Source organism: Hylobates moloch, unplaced genomic scaffold, assembly GCF_009828535.3.
Source record: "Hylobates moloch isolate HMO894 unplaced genomic scaffold, HMol_V3 SCAFFOLD_16, whole genome shotgun sequence".
Taxonomy (NCBI): Eukaryota; Metazoa; Chordata; class Mammalia; order Primates; family Hylobatidae; genus Hylobates; species Hylobates moloch.
Genome location: NW_026652291.1, coordinates 55,239,081 through 55,261,498, shown reverse-complemented (window position 1 = coordinate 55,261,498; position 22,418 = coordinate 55,239,081). Strand labels below are relative to the sequence as shown.

General features: G+C 35.3%; 1 protein-coding gene across 1 annotated transcript in view; it reads right to left on the bottom strand.

Annotated features, from left to right (window-relative positions):
- Nucleotides 1-2,800: 2,800 nt before the first annotated feature.
- Nucleotides 2,801-22,418, bottom strand: part of MAP4K5 (mitogen-activated protein kinase kinase kinase kinase 5) — a 117,750-nt gene continuing 98,132 nt past the window's right edge. The window contains exons 22-33 of the mRNA XM_032179205.2: nt 21,523-21,602; nt 21,179-21,239; nt 19,258-19,260; nt 19,060-19,174; nt 18,642-18,700; nt 16,265-16,368; nt 15,696-15,873; nt 12,433-12,501; nt 11,896-11,988; nt 9,138-9,208; nt 6,362-6,417; nt 2,801-3,362 (exon numbers count right to left, since the gene is read on the bottom strand). Of these exons, the coding sequence (XP_032035096.1) occupies nt 3,275-3,362; nt 6,362-6,417; nt 9,138-9,208; nt 11,896-11,988; nt 12,433-12,501; nt 15,696-15,873; nt 16,265-16,368; nt 18,642-18,700; nt 19,060-19,174; nt 19,258-19,260; nt 21,179-21,239; nt 21,523-21,602 (977 nt within the window). The 3' untranslated portion in view covers nt 2,801-3,274. The remainder of the gene's footprint in view (nt 3,363-6,361; nt 6,418-9,137; nt 9,209-11,895; nt 11,989-12,432; nt 12,502-15,695; nt 15,874-16,264; nt 16,369-18,641; nt 18,701-19,059; nt 19,175-19,257; nt 19,261-21,178; nt 21,240-21,522; nt 21,603-22,418) is intronic.

Below are 22,418 nucleotides of genomic sequence, written 5' to 3'. Positions count from 1 at the left end.
TTTAGATTGACTTTCCCCTTTCTCCTTCGCAATATCACAAGTCCCTCACTCCTAGCTTTTGGGATCTCTAAAATAAACTAACCCATGTTCTTGACTCAGGCTTTGTTTTAGGAGGAACGCTTTTACTTTGCTGGTTGCCTCACTCTTAAGATACTGAGATACATTGGATATTTTATTAATCTTTCTAAAAACGTGTGGCCAGGATCTTCTGATATGCTTCAATATACTCTCTATGCCTGGTGTAGTGATCATCCTTGGATATTCCATCCTCATCATCTGGGGATTTCTTTCATTTCTCTCCTGTGCTAAATCCCATTTCCTGCATCCTTTGTCATTTTGTTTGGTTTATGCCCTTTTTATGAAGCACATCCTTTAGTAGCTTGAGAAAGGATATATAGGAGGCAAATTTTATGTTATGAATAACATAAAAGTCTTCATTTGACTTTTACGTTACATTTAGTCAGATACAGAATTTTAGGTTGGAAATTTCTTTCAGAAGTTTGAAGGCATTGCTTCTGTTGAAATTTAAAGCTATTCGGGGCTGGATGCAGTGGCTCAGGTCTGCAATCCCAGCACTTTGGGAGACTGAGATGGGCAGACTGCTTCAGCTCAGGAGTTTGAGACCAGCCTGGGCAACATGGTGAAACCCTATAAAAGATACAAAAAAATTTAGCTGGGCATGGTGGTGGGCGCCTGTAGTCCCAGCTAATCAGGAGGTTGAGGCAGGAGGATGGCTTGAGCCTGGGAGATGGAGGTTGCAGTGAGTCGAGACTGTGCCACTGCACTCCAGCTTGGGTGATAGAGCAAGACCCTGTCTCAAAAAATAAAAATAAAGGTATCCTGAGTCTTATTCCTTGGTATCTGACCTGACCTTTTTCTCTGGAAACGTAGATCTTCTTTTTGACTCCAGCATCCTTGAAATTTCATAATGATGTGCTTTGGTAAAGGTCTTTTTCATCCACTGTGTTCTTTCAACCTAGAATCTGATATTCTTTAATACTGGAAAATTATTGAAACACTCTAATGGTTTCTTCTGTTTTCTTTTTGGAACTCTGGGAGATTACATATTAGACCTCCTGGGCTGTCAGTTTTCTTAACTTTTTTTCAACATTTCCATTTAAAAAATTTTTTTGAGAAATTTCAACTTTATATTCTAAGCCTTCTAGTTGAATTATTCAGCTATGCTATCATATTATTTTCTAAGAGCTTTTTGTTTTTTTGAAACCCAACTTTTTAAAAGTACCCTGCCCTTGACTCATGGTTGCAACATCCTTCTGAAAATACTTTTTCTTTTGATGTTCTCCTTACCCTTCATAGTCTGTTTCCTCTGTTTTCCCCAGACTGTTTTTTCTCCTTCATTTATTTGTAATCCTTGGTTGTTTACTCATTTTTAAGAGCACAGGACTAAAAGACTAACTGCAAGGTCTAGACACAATGCGTGGGATAGTGGGCATGCCAACTATGATTTTTCACTGTAGTGTTATCTAGCTGGGCAGTTTAGCTGGGACGTGTCTGACATCAAGATCTTAATGAGGCCTTTTCACTTGCATTGGTCAGATTTCACAGAGAAGACTCTTCGGTATTCCACCGTGGGATGGTAAAGATCTGGCTGCCAGGATCCAGTAAGAAAAGGAGGATACTGGCTTTCTTATCCATCATGTAAATGTCCCGTTTTGAGGATGGTCCCCCTGTCATCTACTGTATCCCATATTCTTAACATATCCAAAGTAAACAGCCACACTTACTGAAATCATATGTGCATTTTTAAAGAATAAATAACTTTATATTCCATTTGTATAACATTTTATTGTTTGCATATTGCATAGTGAAAAGAACAGAGTCAGAAGACTCATGGTCAGGCTCAACTACTAACTTGCTGTGTAAATTGGGTAGATCTCTTAACCTTGCTAAACCCTTATTTCCTCATCTGAAAAACAGATAATACTTATTTTACAGAATTGCTAAATACTGAATGAGATACTTATACTGTTTTCCTCTTAAATAATTAGTCAAAATAATTCTATAGTTTGCTATTGCTAACCCCCTGTTCATCATCTCAATGCTGTTCTCAATAAATGCATTAAGACAACAGGTACCAACATAACACTTTAACTTTGAATATTAACAATAGCAAAAGAAAAACTCAAAAATGACCCTACCCTTTATTATTTTTAGAATACTGGCTTTTAAATACTTATTGATACTATCCCATCAGGAATTCAATTTAAAGATTTTTTTTCTTCTTAAACCTACTCAAAATGTATACCTACATATGTGAAAAACCCAAGATTACATGTGTAATTACTTTATAGTTTCCTCTCTGGCATAGTATAAGTAAAATACATATCATGGGCAATTAAATACTTCCCCCCCCCCATTAGGGATGATAATATATATGAAGATTAATTCCTTATGCATTATCCCTAATGTAAAGAAAAATCACAGGTATTTTATACTGCTTGTCAAGAATACATACACATGGTAGACACACCTAGACATACACACCCCTTCTAAGAATATTTCAACTATCATCAATATCTTCTGTATGATCCCTTACAACTATCTGTAGTTGAAAACCTAAGACTCCCTTTTAAGGTAATTCTGTATGAAACTGTATTATGAAATACTTTTGTTAAGCAAAATTGCATGTGTGTGTCTAACCCCCAAACACTCAAAGTACTTTACTACTCTTAAAAGATAAACAAAATTCTTATACATTATAAAAAAATTTAAGCTGCTCTGCAATCCTCCTTTGCTAAAAGTTAGATACATTACACCACTCCAGCAAGAGATTAATAAATAAGGATTAAATATTCTATTTTACAAAAACATACAGAATGGCCAATACAAAAGTGAAAACCTTGCTTGAGAATTTATCAAATTATGTTCATTGAGAAGGAATAAGACATGGTATAAAATGATCACAAAATTTATCTCTCTTAAGATAATCACGAGTTATCTAAAAATACCATGGCACCCTTGTTACAAACATTATTGTTTTTTTTAAAAAAAGACTGTGTTTCCTGGAACTGAGGACTATTTCTCTCATAGCTTTTATTAAGCAAACTTGATATAACCACCACACAGTGGCAAGAGATAGACTAGCTGTTTCCAGCTGCAGAAAATATTGAATTCTACCCTAAAGTACAGATCATTTGCAATATAACCCATAACAGTTAAAGTAAATCATAGTGCAGTTTGTATTGAATTTCCTTATTTTTCCTTTCAATGGAGTATATTCATTTTCCTGTCATTTGAGATCAGTTTCTGTTGCTTAGTAACTATTTTCATGTCCAGCCAAGATGTAGAGATTGCTGTGTGCAGTAGGATTTTCTGTTGGCCTACTTTCCAAAACGACAACCCTGTAATTAAACCAAAACAAAGGGCTTAAGAGTAACTACAGATTTCATACATCAAATACTAACATCAAACTAGGAAAGAATATCATTGTTCACATTTCAGTAAGATTACATAAGGATCACAGATGCACAATCCAGCTTTACATTTTACAGCTTTAAAACACAATAAGAATTGATGAATATAAAATATTGAAGACATTTTGGGATAGTCTCATTATCTTATTCCAACTAAAAAATCTGGGTTAGGTGTGGTGGCTCACACCTGTAATCCCAGAACTTTGGGAGGCTGAGGCAGGGGGATCACTTGAGCCCAGGAGTTTGAGACCAGCCTGAGCAAGATGGCAAGACCCCAACTCTACAAAAAAAATAAAATAATTAGCTGGGTGTGGAAGCCTGCGCCTGTAGTCCCAGCTACTTGGGATGCTGAGGCGGGAGGATTCCTTGAGCCCGGGAGTTTGAGGATGCAGGAAACTGTGATTGTGCCACTGCACTTCAGCCTGGGTGAGAGAGTGAGACCCCTTCTCAAACAAAAAACAACGAACAAAATTTGCTTACTCATTTATGCCAACAAAAGGTATAATATATAATACTTTAGGGATTTACACTAACAGGAAGAGGATGGAAGAAGAGCCAAGAGAATAAAATAGGACTCTAAGAGACACTCGTCCAAACTGTTCTTCAAGGTATTTGAAATAGCTTTTTAAAAATAGTATGAAATGGGGCCCCTTTCCCTAGCTGCTGGAACAAAAGTGGAGAAAGAGTTCAATCAAAGGACTGATAGGAAAAAAAAAAAATTAAGTGCTATTCCAAACATTTTAATTGTGGGGAAGAGAGTTTGAGAACAAAATAAAAAATAATATACCCACGCAGAGACAAAAGTTTCTAGAAGAGGAATAGGAGAAAGAAAACTGCACATAACACTTTTTCTAGTGTATCAATTTTCTATAATTAGCATGTTATTACTTTAATAATGAAAACATTTTTAAAAAGTCATAGATACTTTATATTAGACATTACAGAAAAGTAGAAAATATAATCCAACTGCCCAGAGTTAACCGCTATTAAAATTTTGACATGCTTAGTTTTTTTTTCCTAGACACAAATATCTATACTTAAGCAACAAAATAATTTTTTTATTATTTTTATTTTTAGATTGAGTTTCGCTCTTGTCACCCAGGCTGGAGTGCAATGGTGTGATCTCGGCACACTGCAACCTCCGCAACCTGGGTTCAAGTGATTCTCCTGCCTCAGCCTCCCGAGTAGCTGGGATTAAAGGCATGCACCACCAAGCATGGCTTATTTTTTTGTATTTTTAGCAGAGACGGGGTTTCTGCATGTTGGTCAGGCTGGTCTCGAACTCCTGACCTCAGGTGATCCACCCTGCCTCGGCCTCCCGAAGTGCTGGGATTACAGGCATGAGTCACCGCACCCGGCAACAAAAGAAATTTTTAACCACTTGTGAAGATAAAACAAAAACTCTGTTTAGATATGTATCTTAAAATCAAGGAGATGCCCATGTAAGAAGACAAGCAGAGCAAGGCAACAGTCTGAAGGAAGTAGTTTTTTAGAGCAAACAGTGATAGAGTGGACAGAGAATACAAACAGGGAAGGGAAAAGTGATGGACAAAGCTCTGGGCAGAGTAGGTAGAAGGAAACAAGGAACTGAGAGAAACGGCCTCTGATGCCAACCCTCTACCAAGCTGAATTCTCTCACGCTTGGTCTCATTAAAGGATTATCTACACCAGGATCAATGGATGATCCACAATTCTTTTTTTTTTTTTTAGACAGAGTCTTGCTCTGTTGCCCAGGCTGAAGTGCAGTGGTGCGATCTTGGCTCCACCTCCTGGGTTCAAGCAATTCTCCTGCTTCAACCTTCGGAGTAGCTGGGATTACAGGGACACGCCACCACACCTGGCTACTTTTTGTATTTTTAGTAGAGACAGCTGATTCACCTGCCTCGGCCTCCCAAAGTGCTGGAATTACAGGCGTGAGCCACAGCGCCCGGCGCACAATTCTTTTCTCAGCCCTTCCTGGAGAAGCAAAGAGCCTCTCATTCTAGTTCTAGAGTCATTTACCAGATGATCCTCAAATTCTCTTTTTGTTGGCTGGACAACTTTGTGTTTGTGTGGGCTGGTAAGCCCACAAAGTTGCCATGCTTTGTGGGCTTACCTTTTCTATTCACTAAGGTAGTCATCATTTTTTGAAAATTCCTGTTCTCCTATAAAACTTTCTTCAAAATTTTTATGGAGTTATAACTCCATTTACCCCTTCTTCCTCAAGTATCTAAAACTTAAACAATGTGAACCTGAAGACCAGAGGTTCCCAATCCTTGTCTCAGGACTAATGCATACCACTATAGCCAATTTTGCTTTAGTAACAACTTTTGGTGGGAAAAGAGGAAGGAATGGGTATTTTATTAGTTATAGAAGTAGGCAGTTGAGCAACGGAGTGAGACCGTCTTAAAAAAGAAAAAAAGAAGTAGGCAGTAGATTTTGGAAATCAAAAGCTACAGCTACTACATTTTTTTCATAAGATGACAGTTTTGCAACTTGTCTTTTATTTGGGATATAAAGAGACCACATAATTCTTTTTAACCTAGATTAACTTTAGAAACCGAATCAGGCATTTTCTAATATAAAAGCAAATATCATCAAGAGGTACATATTCCTAATAGTTAATGGAAGACAGCACACCATGAAGAAATGAAGACAAACGGGCCCGAAACAGCTCTCATGGTACTAGGGACATCGATATCTATATCAACACATTTTGTCTTGGTTGAATATAACTGTCTCTAGAATAACAATCCTCACACTGACAAAAGATTGCTTAGTTAACTTATTAAAATATTACTAATTCTCTCAGTAAAGACACAGATAAATTTATCTAAGTCAATGAGCTTCTAAGAGTTTTGTTTGAAACAATTACAGACTGACAGTATAATTAAGAGTACGATCTTTGAACTCTTTTGGTAATTAAATTAATACAACCAAACTATTACCTGTCTGATCCTAATAAGCGGAAAACTCTTGTTTCATCTGAAATCTCCTGGGTAACCTAGGAAAGAAAAATACCTATCAGTAACATCTTACTCCCCATATTGCCTTAACAATAATTTAAAATTAATTTAGAGCAATTATTAACACAATAAATATTTTTTGGTAGACTTAATTCCTCAAATAAAAGAAATTATAGTAAGTTTTTTGATTGCATATTATTAGAAATCAACCCACATTTATGGAACATCCAGTATGGGTCAGGCACTCTACTTAGAAGAACTCTTTGTGATATGCATTATAATTCTCATATCATTGAAGAAGAAACTAAGACTCCAAGAGGTTAAATAAGTTGTTCAATCTCATATAATGGGTAGACTCAAGACTTGAATACAGGTTTGTTGGACTGCGGAGCTCCTTTGGGGGCCAAGGCTTGAGGTCAGGAGTTGACACCAGCCTGGGCAACACAGTGAGACCCTGTCTCTATAAAAATATTTAAAAATTTTAGCTGGGCACAGTGGCACATGCCTGTAGTCCTAGCTGCTCAGAAGGCTGAAGTAGGAGGATCGCTTGAGCCCAGGAGTTCAAGGATACAGTGAACTATGATTGCACCACTGCATTCCAGCTTGGGCAACAGAGCAAGACCCTGTATACTCTGTTTTCTACAAAGCTGCAGAGGGTGCTCAGCCATGTGCAGGTACTATCCCAAAGTGCCCGAAGTTTGTATACCTGGGGGCAGGCCTTAACCAACATGGGATAGCAGTTGCTGCATACATGCTCAAGCCTCCTCACCTACAAATGAGTCAATTCTGAGGTGTATTTTACCTCATTCCTCAGTGGTCCCTACTGGATTAAGCCCCGGTTGCTCTTAGTGGGAACTAGCTTATTAATGTGCTCTTTATTGGCTTTTTGCCCCTCTTTATTCTCCATTCCTCATTCCATCACTTGTCTTCTGGAATCTATTCCCAAATACACTATCTGTGTTTGAGTCCTTGTCTTAGGGTCTACTTTTAGAGGAACCCACACTAAGATAGTGTAGATATAAAGTAAGTTAAAAAAAAAAAGTCTGGTATCAAGGAGTTTGCAGTCTACCTGGGAAAATAGAATTAATAAGCTTGAATTAGAAAATAAATTAGGTGTTATACTAGTTAGAGCTGATTTTTCAGAGTATTAAGTTCAGAGATGTTCTAATCATTGTGCCTAGAATGACTGAGTATTACTTTATGAAAGAGGTCAAGACTTTAGCTAGGCCCAAGTTGAAGGATGAGAACATAAGCTGAAAAAAAGGTAATCAAGATGAGTTAAAAATAGGCCGGGTGTGGGGCTCACACCTGTAATCCCGGCACTTTGGGAGGCCAAGGCAGGTGGATCACGTGAGGTCAGAAGTTCGAGACCAGCCTGGCCAACACGGTGAAATCCCATCTCTACTAAAAACACAAAAATTAGCTGGGTGTGTTGGTGCACGCCTGTAATCCCAGCTACTCAGGAGGCTGAGGCAGGAGAATCGCTTGAACCAGGAGGTGGAGGTTGCAGTGAGCTGAGATTGTGCCACTGCACTCCAGCCTGGGTGACAGAGTGAGACTCCATCTCAAAAAAAAAAAAAAAAAGAGTTAAAAATAGATATTTAGGAAATGGAATCAATATTTGATACAGTAAGAAACAAGGACCTTCTGTAGATTTCTAACCATAGGAGTGACAAAATGAAAATAGCATTTAAGAATAACCATATGATAAGTAGGACTGCAGGTTTCATCAAGTGCAGGGACTTGGTGACATTTAGTGACATGTATCAGTAACTAGATAAACTTATATATTCAAAGACAGCTGATTTATGTCATTTCCTCCTGGAAGCATTCTAATTCTGCATTCATATAAGAGGTAGGAATATTCATTTATATATAAGTAAGAGTGTGGATAAAACTAAAGATAAATGCAAACAGAAGAAGTTTTTGAGCTTTAAGTAAGTTCACAAACTTGTTAGGCCATAGTTAGAAGAATCACACAAGTATTCACGTAAATGTGAAATGTCTCTGTTAGTATTATCTTAGCTAGTAGGACTGCATTCCTCAAGTTGGAGGCCCAAATCCCATCTCCTGCATGAAATGTAATTATCTCAGCTAGAAGTGATTTAAAGAGACCCTTCAAATCCAGACTCTTCCATTTCACTAGTTATGTAACTCTGGGCAAGTTACTTAACCACTCTGTAGCTGTAAAAATGGCAATATGAATAGTATTTACCTCTACTGGATTATTTTGAGCCTGAAATAAACAAATATTTGTAAAGCGCCTGGAACACAGTAGGTATTATTTAGAGTTCGATATTATTTACAATAATAGTGTCTTGAACATAGTTGGTACTCGATAGTTACTAAATGAGTCAATTTTCTTAGATTTCCCTTATTCTTATGCTCCACTATGTATTAATTTAGATTTTAAAATATATTTAAAAAGAAGCTTACATATTTATAGATTATGGAAAACACTTATTAAATTTAGAAAAGTTTTACAGGCTTAGCAACCATATTTACAAATTACAAATTAGATAAATGAAATTGTGTGAACTTATATTTTGCAATTCCTGGTGGCCACTGAGAATTTTGAACTATGATACAAAAGTGAACATAGTTGAATGGAAAATACTGGCTTTTTTGTTCTACCAGTTCATAGCATTAAAAGCACTAAACACAGTAATGTAGGTTCAGAGAGGAAATGCATAAAATGAGTGCTTCGACATTTAAAATTGTTAGTGGGAGTCAGTGGAGGTAATCTGAGAAGGCTTACCTCATCTGACTTGAAGCTTTTACCCTGCATCCCATGTTTCCAGAAAGCCAACACACTGTCTTGAAGGCATACTAAAAATGATAAGGGAGAAGTGAAACTAATATAAAGCAGAGAGCATTTCACTATAAATTTTCTCTACTTTTAATAAATAATATAAGCCTATTCAAGTGTCTAGTGCAAAATTCCACTGTCTAGACCATGATTTCTCAACATTTTTGTGGCTAAGACATGCCTAAGTTCAAGTAATTTACTGAGGTAGGGTTATGCAAGTCTTCGAAGATACATATAAAAGCCGTTCATTTAAACATGAACTAACTTCTGATTAAGGTGGATGTTGGCATATTCGTTTCTTTCATACAGTGTATCTTTTGTCTTAAATGAATAAAATCATAAAAACATATATAACTGAGTTTTTGCATTAAAAGCATTGTTGTTTAAATACTTTACATATTCAGAAGTAGCTTTAAACAAGCATTTTTTATTTATGTTCACATTTTCCCTGTAACAAAAGAAATTTTAAAAAATAAACCTGGCCGGGCGCAGTGGCTCATCCCTGTAATCTCAGCACTTTGGGAGGCCGAGGTGGGTGGATCACCTGAGGTCAGGAGATGGAGATCAGCCTGACCAGTATGGTGAAACCCCGTCTCTACAAAAATACAAAAATTAGCCAGGTGTGGTGGCCTGCGCCTGTAGCCCTAGCTACTCAGGAGGCTGAAACAGGAGAATTGCTTGAACCCCAGAGGTGGAGGCTGCAGTGAGCCGAGATCATACCACTTCACTCCAGCCTGGGCGACAGAGCGAGACTCCGTCTCAAACAAAATAAATAAATAAAAATAAAATAAAGCTGCCCTACATTCCAACATTTAACCACACACTGAATATTTGGGATCTGTGAGTCAATTCTTACGTAAAATTCTTAGTATTTAACCATTATAAGTAAGTATTAGAGATAGAGTTAGAAAAGCATAATTAAAAGTGATGGAGGAAAGTAATTGAAAATTAATTGTTTTTATTAGACTATTGACTTTTTGTAAAAAGTTAATGTAAGAATGTTCTGGGAACATAAGCTCAATAAAAATAAAAGTATTTGACAATGACAAATCACATGTGTTTCACTGACTGTGACAAATAACCCAGTTACTGATTTTATTTTTAAGAGGTGTTGTAAAGGCATTTTTTTTCCCGAGGAGGATTCTTGTAATTATTCCAAGGTTTACTGGCAAGAAAAGATGGTAGCCTAGGAGGAACAAACTTTTGTGTAACAATTAAAATTACCAAGATAATTTGGCACATCTGAAAAAGTTGAGGTATCAGTGTGTTTCAGTGAAAGTGAAGAGGAGTTAAGGATTCCTATGTCAGAATCTCTCTCAAAAATATTAAATCCAAATTGGCATGTAATATAAGGAGTAAAATAACAAACTAGTTTCCAAAATTTCTTTTGTCCTGACATTTACAGAAAGTTTAGGTTTTCTGCTTTAATAAATTAAATTTCCCAATCATAAGCAAACTATTTTCATGTAAAATGTCACACAGAGGCACAAACATATTTTGTGATAGGGTAAAACTCCAATTGAGAAATACATATTAAAATGTTTTTTAAAAATAAAAAACTGTCTAAGTAATGAAAATTGTGTTTTTAAAAATATGTAATTATAAAGTACATGTTATTTTTTATGGCCCAAATAAAAATTGCCAACTTCATTTTAGTGCCTTTGATTTATGGTAGAATCATATCATGAAATGTTTAAAAATGTTTCCACTCATCATTTTTTTCACAAGTTCTGTCACTCCTGGAGAAAATACTGACATATGATCAATGAGCATGCAAACAATAATAAACTGTAATAATTTTCACCATAAAACCAATGAGTATTAGAGAGTAAAACATTCATTGACAAGGAAGCAAATGGCATAAAAGTTTACAAGTCCTCAGAGGACTAGCTATTTATATAAAAATAGATCCAAAAGCAGTAATATCAACACACACCACCCAGAATCTTACATGGCAAAGAATTATGGCATATCTAACACTGTTATCGCATCACACAAATACCTTCCTGATTGGGAAAGAATTGGGGGAAGTATAATTCACTTAATGCAGCAAAGGGAATAATGAACAGAAATGTTAAAAGTGATTACAAGTTTTAAATATTAAAAGATTTATGATGGTCTGAACCTGCACTGTGCAATATGAGAGCAAGAAGCCACATGTTGTTATTTACATTAAAATTTGAATTAAAATCTAAAAAATGAAAATGTAGCACTAATCATGTTTCAGGTGCTTAATAGCCATATGTGTTTAATCACTACTGTATTTAAGAGCACAGACAGAGAAATAGAGAACATTTCTATCTTTTTTTTTTTTTTTTTTTTAGACGGAGTCTTGCTCTTGTTGCCCAGGCTGGAGTGCAATGGCATGATCTTGGCTCACTGCAACCTCTGCCTCCCGGGTTCAAGAGATTCTCCTGCCTCAGCCTCCCAAGTAGTTGGGATTACAGGCACCCGCCAGCACGCCCAGCTAATTTTAGTATTTTTAGTAGAGACGGGGTTTCTCCATGTTGGCCAGGCTGGTCTCGAACTCCTGACCTTGTGATCCGCCCACCTTGGCCTCCCAAAGTGCTGGGATTACAGGCGTAGAACATTTCTACCTTTACAGAAATTACTGTGAGACAGTGCTGGTCTAGACAACCCTAAGTACAGAATGAATTTTAATAATCATAAGTATCTCAAACTGATTTATGAAAAAAAGGAGACTTACCTACAGATTCAATGCGAAAATCAAAACTTAACTCAGAGGCCAGTTTCTTACTTGATTTTAATTTTCCTTGTAGATTTACAATTTTTACAAATTCTTAAAAAAAAAAAACAAGTCAAGACTGGACATGCAAATCTGCTAAAATAAATATAACTTGATATATGTGGATTTTACATGGATATCAAATAATATTCTTAATAAAGTTCAACTATTTATCTTGAGTACTTTTATGCCAAATGGCAAAAAATATTGTAAGAGTGCCTCCATCGGTAAATGGCAATTCTGCTATTATTTTATTTTTTTATACAGTATATATTGAATATTTACACTCTCATTTTTAAAAATGTATACTTCTTTAAAAATGGCTACCTTGGTGCTCAACTATTTAGCCGTAAGAGGTAATTTTTTTCCCTTACAAATTACACATGATAAGTAACATTTTTAGTAAAAATAGTGAAAATCTTGAATTATGGTTTAACAGAATAAAAAAATTGCTTTATCAAGTAGTATACTCAAAATAAAATTAAAAATAGTACTTACTGTCTAAACACACTAAAACGGTATCTCTCTCCAACTGTGTTACATGAATGGAATCTAACTGCTGGCTGCCTTAGGGAGTAAAAAACAAGGTTACAATTATACTTTTAAAACCTAGAGCCTAGAAAATAAACATAAATTCTGACTTTTGCTGTGACTTAAAATTGATCTTTGAAATTTAACACAGAATTTATATTTTGTGATGTTATCTTTCAAAAAATGCATGTAAATCAATTTCAGAGGACAAATATGTCCTAAGCATGGCTAACTCAGCTGAAAAAAACCTCAGTATTGCCTTTAATTAATGCCTCAGCTAGATCTACAAAGGTGAGTTACAAAAATAAAATGAAGCAAAGGTAAACTATGAGGAGGAAAAGTAACATGCATGCTATATACAATGGCTAGATTTTGCTCTGCATTTTATATAGCCAATGGGAGATAGAAACAAGATCAGTTGGGTGAATCACAGCAAACCTTAATTAAAAATAAGCCAGTGATTCAAAAGGGCACAGGATTAATTAATCTATAATAAGAGAGAAATTTTCCTGGTATAGGTATGTGTTTATAGGTGGGTGGGAGTTCTTTTACAAAGCGGACACTGAGTTACATAATGAACAATATTGTCAAGAACATCTTTGCAGGATACAACTCTCATCATTTTGCTGATATTTAAAGGGCTGCTTCTAACATCTGACAGATGTAATAACATTAAAAAATTTTTGATAAAACAATGCATTTTAAGCACTCAGATTGTTTGAATGGTCTAGCTGAATCTAAGAAAAGATTTTAGATTATTTAGAGCAGTTCTTCTTAACTATACCTCTTTGGGAAGCCTATGCATTGTTTCCCTTGAAAACTGCACATTCAAACATAAACACAGAATTTTACATATTTTGGGGTGTTTGTGGACCTTCTAAAGCTTACACATGGTGAAGAATCCAGATCTACAGAATTGATAAACTGTCCCTCAGGTAACACTTCAAAAATAGTTTTTCTTAGCTACTCTATGTTCAGGCATTCATTCAACAGACATTTACTGAGTGCTGACCATATGCTAAGCACCATCCTTGGAGATACGGATATAAGCAATAATAAATCAGAGTGAGCCTAAAAGAGTCCTGAATAGGAGTTTATTTTAATGTTGTAACTTGCCAGTTCAAGGCATAGCCTGTTTGTTCAACAATGAACACAGCTGGGAGTTGGATTAACAAATCACTTGTCAAAATGGGGAAACCTAATGAGGACAAAATGCTGGACTAGAAAGATTGCCTCACCTCTGCCTGAAGGTGACCTCAATGATTACCCTCAGGCAGAGTCCTGTCCCTCCCTCAGGAAGTAATTTGGGTCTTTAATCAGCCTTGACCCCAGGCCAGACAGTAGTTGGGGGTCTGCTTTAATTTTAGCCAAGACAATGTTAAAAGTAGGTAGAATAGTATACCTCAGGCATTAAAAAACAAAGCGAACAACAAAACTCTCAAAAAAAAAAAAAAAAAAGCAAACTCAAACATACCTCAAAACTCAAAAACAGGACTCACTGAACTCTTGCCTTGAACAATATAACCTTCTAATATATCATCCAGAAGAAAGTGGTCGCAAATATACATTAGATAGTTGTATTAAATGACCTGCTTTATACCATGCTAATGAGCAAAAAAAAAAAAAGTTGGGCTGTCAGCCAAAACTTGTCTTTAAATAAATTGATCCATAACCTTTCCTTTGAGCAATAAGAACAGGGAAATATTTCTTTCTTTCTTTTTTTTTTGAGATGGAGTTTCATTCTTGTTGCCCAGGCTGGAGTGCAATGGTGCGATCTCAGCTCACTGCAACCTCTGCCTTCCAGGTTCATGCGATTCTCCTGCCTCAGCCTCCCGAGTAGCTGGGATTACAGACATGCACCACCACACCCGGCTAAGTTTGTATTTTTAGTAGAGATGGGGTTTTACCATGTTGGTCAGGCTGGTCTCGAACTCCTGACCTCAGGTGATCCACCCACTTTGGCCTCCCAAAGTGCTGGGATTATAGGTGTGAGCCACTGTGCCCAGCCTGGGGAAATATTTCTATTTGGGCAGTTTATATCTCACGATAATAAAGCAATGCATTTGTACCTTTCTGTTAGCTGTAACAGCAGGCATACATCCAACTCAACCTAAAGCATTGATAAATAGACTTAAAAGGCAGAGTGCAGGTGGAGGTAAAAGGGTACACAATGTGACCTCTTCCATAAAGAGTATGTTTTATAGACCAGTGCATGCTGGAACTGGCTTGTACTGAGTTAAACTTTCAGGAATTTTGTGAGCCAAATGACATCAGGTTGGTAGTTTGAAATTGGCCATGGGTGGAGTATTTGTACCACAAAAATAGGCAACTCTAATAAATGGTTGCACCTCAAGAGCCTGTTGTTAGACATTTACCAGGGTATGACTGGTTCACACTGATTCTTATGTTGAAAGTGAATTTAGTGTAGGTTCTATATTATAGTGAGTTCTTGTAACTTAGCCTATAAATGATCAAAAGCCAAAGGTTATTTAATAAGAAGCATTAAGCATCAAACTTATATATAACAGACTTCTTCAAAAGGTGGTAAAGAATACAACAGTGGTGAGTAATGAAATAGCCATAACTAAAGCTTGCTTGGCATATGTAAAAATGGCCTAATAAATCTGGATTATAAATGACCAAATACACCAGCACAACAAACAGGAAACTAGCAAAATGGAGGCCCCATCCCACCCACTTCCCATTATTATGCAGATTTTAAAAATGATTTATTGAATGATTTGTTCTAATTTTAAAGTCTAGGAATAAACTTCCCATTTTTTTCAGATCTTTCACTGAGATATGTCTGATTTAAATGGAAAGGCTCGGAAGCAACACCTAAGAAGCTTCTATTCAAGTCTGAAAGCCACATTCACTGATTCTAAGAAGTGAGTGGGGAAGACAGGATAAAACAGGGTAAGTGAAGCTCTTTGCTTGAGAAGTTGATAAAATTTTAAGAACTGCTTAGAAAATGTATTTACTTAGCAAGTCCAAAGATTCACTGGTAAGAACTAAGACTTTTCACTGTCAGGAATCATTAAAAATTTCCTTTGTTTAAATAATTTGTATCAAACTACCTCTGGCAAATAGAGATCATAAATATATGTACACGATTCTATGGGCTTACTTGGGAAACTATGTTTTGAATATTTAAAAGAGCCCACACTGGTGTTTTGCTTCTTTTATAGGCAAAAGTATCAATATTCTAACATAAGGTAAAAAATACTTACCTGCACCAATTTCTGTAAACCATGAAGATGCAGAGTTCAAATTGATTGTCTCAAACTGAACTACCTGATTCGATTCAGTGCCTTTGCTAATAGCTACACAGACCATAGGGTATTCCTGTTCTGGTATCACCAGCATTTCAAAAACATTCAAAGGACTTGGCAAAGGAAAATCAAAGTGCTGCAAAAAAATAAACGATAGAGCCATAATTCAGAAACAATCTCCCATTCATACCACTGTTGAATTAAGTCAACAGAAAGACTCCCATCTTCTTCATTTATCTAGTTCTAAAAAGGATTACCTCTAAGATGATAAGAAGGATGAATGTTCTATAAAAATGTGTTTTAGAGAATTAGCCATATTAATCTTTATGACTGATGGTTCTGGAAGTTTATTAATATCAGTTAAAGAGTAAATCCTAAGAACACAAAAACCCCTAAATCAAATAAACAACTACAAATAACTATAAATGTTCTGACCCTAGATAGTAGTATTGGGATCTTCTAATTTTAGCTTCAGTTATACACTAGTGTTTTCTAAAGGAGAAAAATGTGAACAAAATAATATATACCTTTATCAACATGAATTTCTGCATTGGCTCATACCACTGAAGTAAAACAATTCCAGACTGTAAAGCTCCACAGAGGTATTTATGTCCCGTGTAAGGGTTTCTGACTGGAAAGAAATAAACGAACAAAAAACCCAGACACACTCAAAATACTGAATACTTTCATTATATCTGTTAACTAGGATGACAAGAGTGGGCGGAAAATAAAAAAAAGACTGTGTCTTTTCTTTTGGCTTCATTGCCTTTTCCGTTTTACTTTCTTATCTCAATTTTAAATTATATACGTTTACTTCTAAACAACTTTCATATACTAGGTTCTTAAACATAAGAACTTTTTACAAGCACAATAACAACCTAATATGCAACCTAAAAAGCTGTTTTTTTCCCTTCCTCACTCCCTCCCGTCCTCCTTCTTTCTTTTTAAAGAGACAGGGTCTTGCTCTATCATTCAGGCTAGAATGAAGTGGCACAGTAATAGCTAACTGCAGCCTCAACCTCCCGGGCTCAAGCAATCCCCCCACATCAGCCTCCTGAGTAGCAGAGACTATAGGTGTATGCCACCACACCCAGCTAACTTTTCAATTTTTTTTTTTAAGAGATGGGGTCTCACTATGTTGCCCAGGCTGGTCTTGAACTCCTGGACTCAACCATTCTTCCCATCTTGGCCTCCCCAAAAAGCTGTTTCTTAGTAAACTCAATTAAAGAATGAGTTCTGACAAGGTCTAGGAGGCAACTAAAATGCACCTCGTTTTGGTATAGTAGTGTACAGATGTCTACTTAAGATGAAAATAATTCATCTTGTATGTATTAATTCATCATGATGTAATGTCCTTGACTCAAATCTATAAAAATTCATATTGCTCTTTCCTTCTCCCAAACTTGATTTCCATTAATAATTATAATCATTGATTATAAGAACAGTTATTTGCAGTAAACTCTAAAGTATTATTTATGAGTTTTTATCTTAGATTGTAAGCTTCTAGGCCTTTTGTGCATCACAGATCTTGGGAACCTGATAATAGATATTGACATGATTCTCCCTAGAAAAATAATCATACAGTATGCTTATATTTATAGCACATTTGTGGTTAAACATTTTTGTTTTACAGTATAGACTATGCTGTGAAACTATTATGTGGCACAAAGATCAATTGTAAATTCACTGATCAAACAAAAGAATAAATAGGAAGTTAGGAACTCAGGATTTGAAGTTATTGAACCTGAATCTGATTCCTAAGTTCTGTTACTTACTAGTGACATAATCAGTATTATGGAGTTGTTTAAGGGTTAAACGAGATAATTATGTAGTAAAGAACTTAACGTCACCCAAAAAGAGGTCTGATCTCTGTCCTGCTTCTGGGAGGTAATTGCTAAGCCTTTGGAATGTCATGCTTGACAGGACTGTCTTTGTCTGGGGGACTCTGGTCACTGGATAATGTAACATTAATGATTCAGGGTGGGGACTGGCCGCACTGGATAGTCTTAATGTGAGGGCTGGTCACGCCAGAAATACAAAAAACGTGATTCTGGGTGGGGGGCTTTGGGTCATGTAACATCAGATGACCTCTAACGGGGCTGCATACTGAGATCAGCAAGGTGGTCAATCAATCATGCCTTTGTGATGAAGCCTCAATAAAAACTCTGGACATTGAGGCTCAAATAAACTTGTGGTTGGCAATGGTTGTGTGTATTGCCACATACCAATGCTGGAAAAGTAATGCCATCCATTAACCATAGGGAGAGGACAACAGAAGCTCCATGTTTGGTACTTTTCCTGGACTCTGCCCTATGTACTTCTTCCCTTGGATGATTTTAATCTATATTCTTTCCCTGTTCTAAACGGTAATGATTTTAATCTATATTCTTTCTCTGTTTTAAACTGTAATCGTAACTATGAATATAACTGCTTCCAGTTCTGTGATACCTTCTAGTGAATTTTTTTATTCTGGGGGTAGTTTTGGGAATCCCCTAACTTGCAATTGGTATCATAAGTGAAGGTGTTCTTGCATGAACTGTTCCCTCTAACTGCATAGTTGGCTCAACTCCTGTAAACACGTTCATAAAACATGGGTGGTAACTGGTAGATGGCAAATATTAAATAAATGAAAGTTAGAATATTAGCAAAGATACAGCCTCAGGGACTATGGTTAAAAAAACTCTAGGAACACTATGCTCTGAGAAAATGCTAAGGTTATTATCTCTAAGCATTTCTATGCCATGTCTGTCTATATTCTTGTACTTCAATGGCAGCTTAACTTCTTACTAAAAACAAATTTTAAAAACCTACCCTCCTTCCTATTTGATTCCATACGACTCTTCAGATAATTTTAAAGATGTTAAATGTTCTAACCATTCAGTTTGAGAAATACCATTTACTCACCTATGCAACATTTGTGGCAGCCTTTTGTATCAGGAATCTTTGTTGTTAAAGCGAATTTTCTGAAAACATAAGACAATATAAATGCACTCTACAGTAGTGGTTACAACACAATGATTTATAAATCAGTTGCATCAGAATCAGACAGAAAGGAGCTTAAAAAACTGTCTTGGATCCTAACTCCACACTATCTCATCTTATAGGACTGAGGAAGGGCCTGATAGTCTGTATTATAAAACTTCCACAGTTGATTCTCATGGTCAAGTTCAGAAAACATTCAGCTTTTCCAGATATAATACACTTTAGTGTAAACTACCTTTGAAAATTAAGACAAAGTTTTTTACTGGGCAAGAAATACGGGCTATTTTTAAAATAAACACTAATTCCCCTCATTCAGTAGAATAAAAATGATATTTTGTACCTTGGTAGTATGCGGTCTGGAAACCTGTGAGTTTGAATATGGGCAGCTAATCCTGGTTTTTTGGCATGTTCAAACAAAGCTATAAGATTGTGAGAGTACAGCTGAAAGGTTTTTCCTATAAAAGAAAAACATGTTACCTTTTTAAGAATCATTTACAGCAGAGAAATACAATTTTCAAGAAAAAGAAAACATAATTACCTTCTAAAATGAGGAGTCCAGTAATGTTCAAAAAGCCAAGCAAAATAGAAAAACACATACAAAAAAACTCTCGGTTAATACTATTTTGAAAGACAATAGATAAAATGTTTTTTAAATTAACAGATAATTTTAATTCAGAATACATAAATTAGGTACTAATAGGTGATCTGGGCAGACTAAACCTTAATGATGCTAGCACATAAAAAGAAATTGTACAAAATCTTATGGACTGAGTTACAATGATGTACATGTGATTATTTTAATACAAGATGGAAAATTCTATAAAGCTATATTATTATTTCTCTGGGACAGACCTATTTATCAATAACTTAGCAAATTACCTTGGATTAAAAATCATTGTGAATGCAGTCTTAAATATAACAGATTAAAATACTTAAAAAAGTAAAACCAACCAATATTATAAGCCATGATACAAGGATAACAGGGCTACAATTCCATATAATAAAAAATATGGCTGTATTAAGTAAGAGGGATGGATATGGTAAACATCTTCTGATTTCTCATTATACATGGTATGATAATATAACAATATAAAACAATATTTATCTTTTTACTATTAGAAAACATACATATATACACACACATATACACGGTTTTATCCTCAACAAGATTATCTGTATTTTCTCAGAACAGGAATATTCTGCCTAAACATTAAACACCCTTCCTTTCTCCATTTCCCCAATCTATATAGTTTGCTACCCAGCTAGCCAGGCAGCTAAACACACATGTACATGCCTCCTATTGGGCGTTGCTAACTAAGATGTACCCTGTGTAATTTTTAAGCTTATTTCCAAAGACAAGTATGAGTAGGGATAAGCAGTAAGAGAGTTAGAGAAAAGTAAGTTTATATATATACAATTCATAATTGTTAAACAGAATTGGCTTTATTTTCGTAACAGTAATATAAAATATTAACATATTAATATTTTACCAAACAAAAGTAAAAAAGATTTTGGGGAAGCATAATTAAATGATATTAAATATTCTCTTGAGGACTCCAGCTTTTTAGAAGCCATTTAACACACAATCAAATAATATGCTCTCCATAAACAGTGTTATTAGCTCAAATATACAGATTCTTAAAAAATCTCTACTAGAGAGAAATAATAATTTCTCTCTAGTACTCTCTTGTACTCTACTACCAAAATGAAAGCAATCAGCAAACTTCTTGGTAGTCATTTAAATCTAAAATACAAGAAAATATTTTTTTCATAGGTAAGAATTAAAAAAAAAAAAAAAGCCTAAAACACCACCTACCCACCCATTCACCCCTAATAATAACCAAGAAAGAATAAAATTAGGTTACTCTGGAATCTTGTTCAGAAGACCTTAAAGAATCAGTCCAAGATAGTTAATATGTGTCCAGAACAACATGAATTTCACCAGCAAACACCCGTATAAGACTCTACAGTTTACTAAGCACTCTGGATATTATCTCATTTAACTCTCACAACCTCATAAGGCTGTACTGTTACCCCATCATCCTCATTTTATAATTAAGATAAATGAGGCTGAGAGAGAGTGACTTGCTCAGGATCGCAGAGAAAGAAAATAGTGTGGTCCTCTGCTTCTTTCCTGTTAATTCCGAAAGGAGGCCAGGAGTGGTGACAGTGATAGTGGAGGAGGCTGAGTGGAAGGGAATGGCCTCTAGCGATAAGCACTGTGCTATCCTTCAGGTGTTTAGATGCTGGGTGGGTTTGGAAAGCGCAGCCCTAACTGAAGACAGGATCCCTTTCCAAAGTTTCTTCCCATTCTAGGTGGGTAGCAAATGTCCACAAGTCCCAGAGTTACTATATTAGATTATAGTCATCCAGAATTACTAATAACATTTAAAAATGGTGTATATTAAAATTAATTTCTCTGCTTATCTATGGTTTATTTTTCATCATCACATACATACCTGATAATGACATTAAAGTATTATTGATAACATACAGCCAAGTACACTTCCGTGGAAATAACTAAGAAAAAGAAGATAATTAAGATTCTCTCATTGTCATTACTTTAATCTTTTAAATTCCAACATTCTGAAATCGTATAAAAATAACTATTTTCTAACTTTCAGGTAATTACCAAACCCTTAGGAAAAAAAATCTTTCAACATGAACATGTAAAGAGTACAATTTTATCCCTTTAAATATTTAAATCATAAAAATTAAAATTGGGGCCTACACAGATTGATTTAAAATTAAGACACTTCTTTATTCAATTTGTTTAATTTCTTGAGTTAAAATGCCTAATTACCTGTTCCATCGTTGCCTCATGTAGCTCATTGAGATTCAGTGTGTAAATACCATCTTCAGTTCCAAAAATAATGTACTGATCTAAAATAGTTGAGATAAATCACCAGAATTTACCATCATCTTCTGAAATCATTCACTAAAATAATGACTTTACATTGTAATGGCATTAAGAATTAGCCACCTATCCATCTAAAATGAAATTATTTTCTTAAATTTGTATCACCTTCTTTATCTCTTTCCCCAATTCCTTTCTTATTTTTAAAAGCAGATATATTCTATGTTAGACTAACTCACTCTGACTTTATCTTACTATATAACCCTGCCTTTCAATATAATTTTTGTATTTTAAGATTTTTTAATTATAGTTACACATTTTTTTCAAGACACCTCAAATATTCTTTTGACCAAGGAAACAAAAAATTAATATAAATTATAAATCATGACACATCAGAAATAATGAGCACACCTAGTATCCAGATCTTGGTTTCTAAATATTACTTTCCACTAAAAAGAACCAGGGCTTCTTAGAGAAAGACTGCTTCCAATTCTGGGGCAATAAAAGTAGATGCTGAGCCTAGAAATCTTGCTGTGCCAGAAAGTAAAGAAGTGCTAAAAAATGATGAGGACATTTCAAACAAAAGAACACAGGCATTCCCACTGCTCAAAAATTCTGGGATTATTTAAGTGTGAAAATAAATAATAGAGACAGATCATATCTCATGGAATAAAATAAGAATTCGTAAGTTTAAACTGATATAAATAAACAAATAAGTGGGAAAGAAGATAAACTGTCAATGGTTATCAACGGATTGTCAATGGATGCTAAACTGAGTGAGTGAAATTCTGAATGGCAATAGTATATTTATAAACATAATCTCAGTGCATCTCCATATTAAT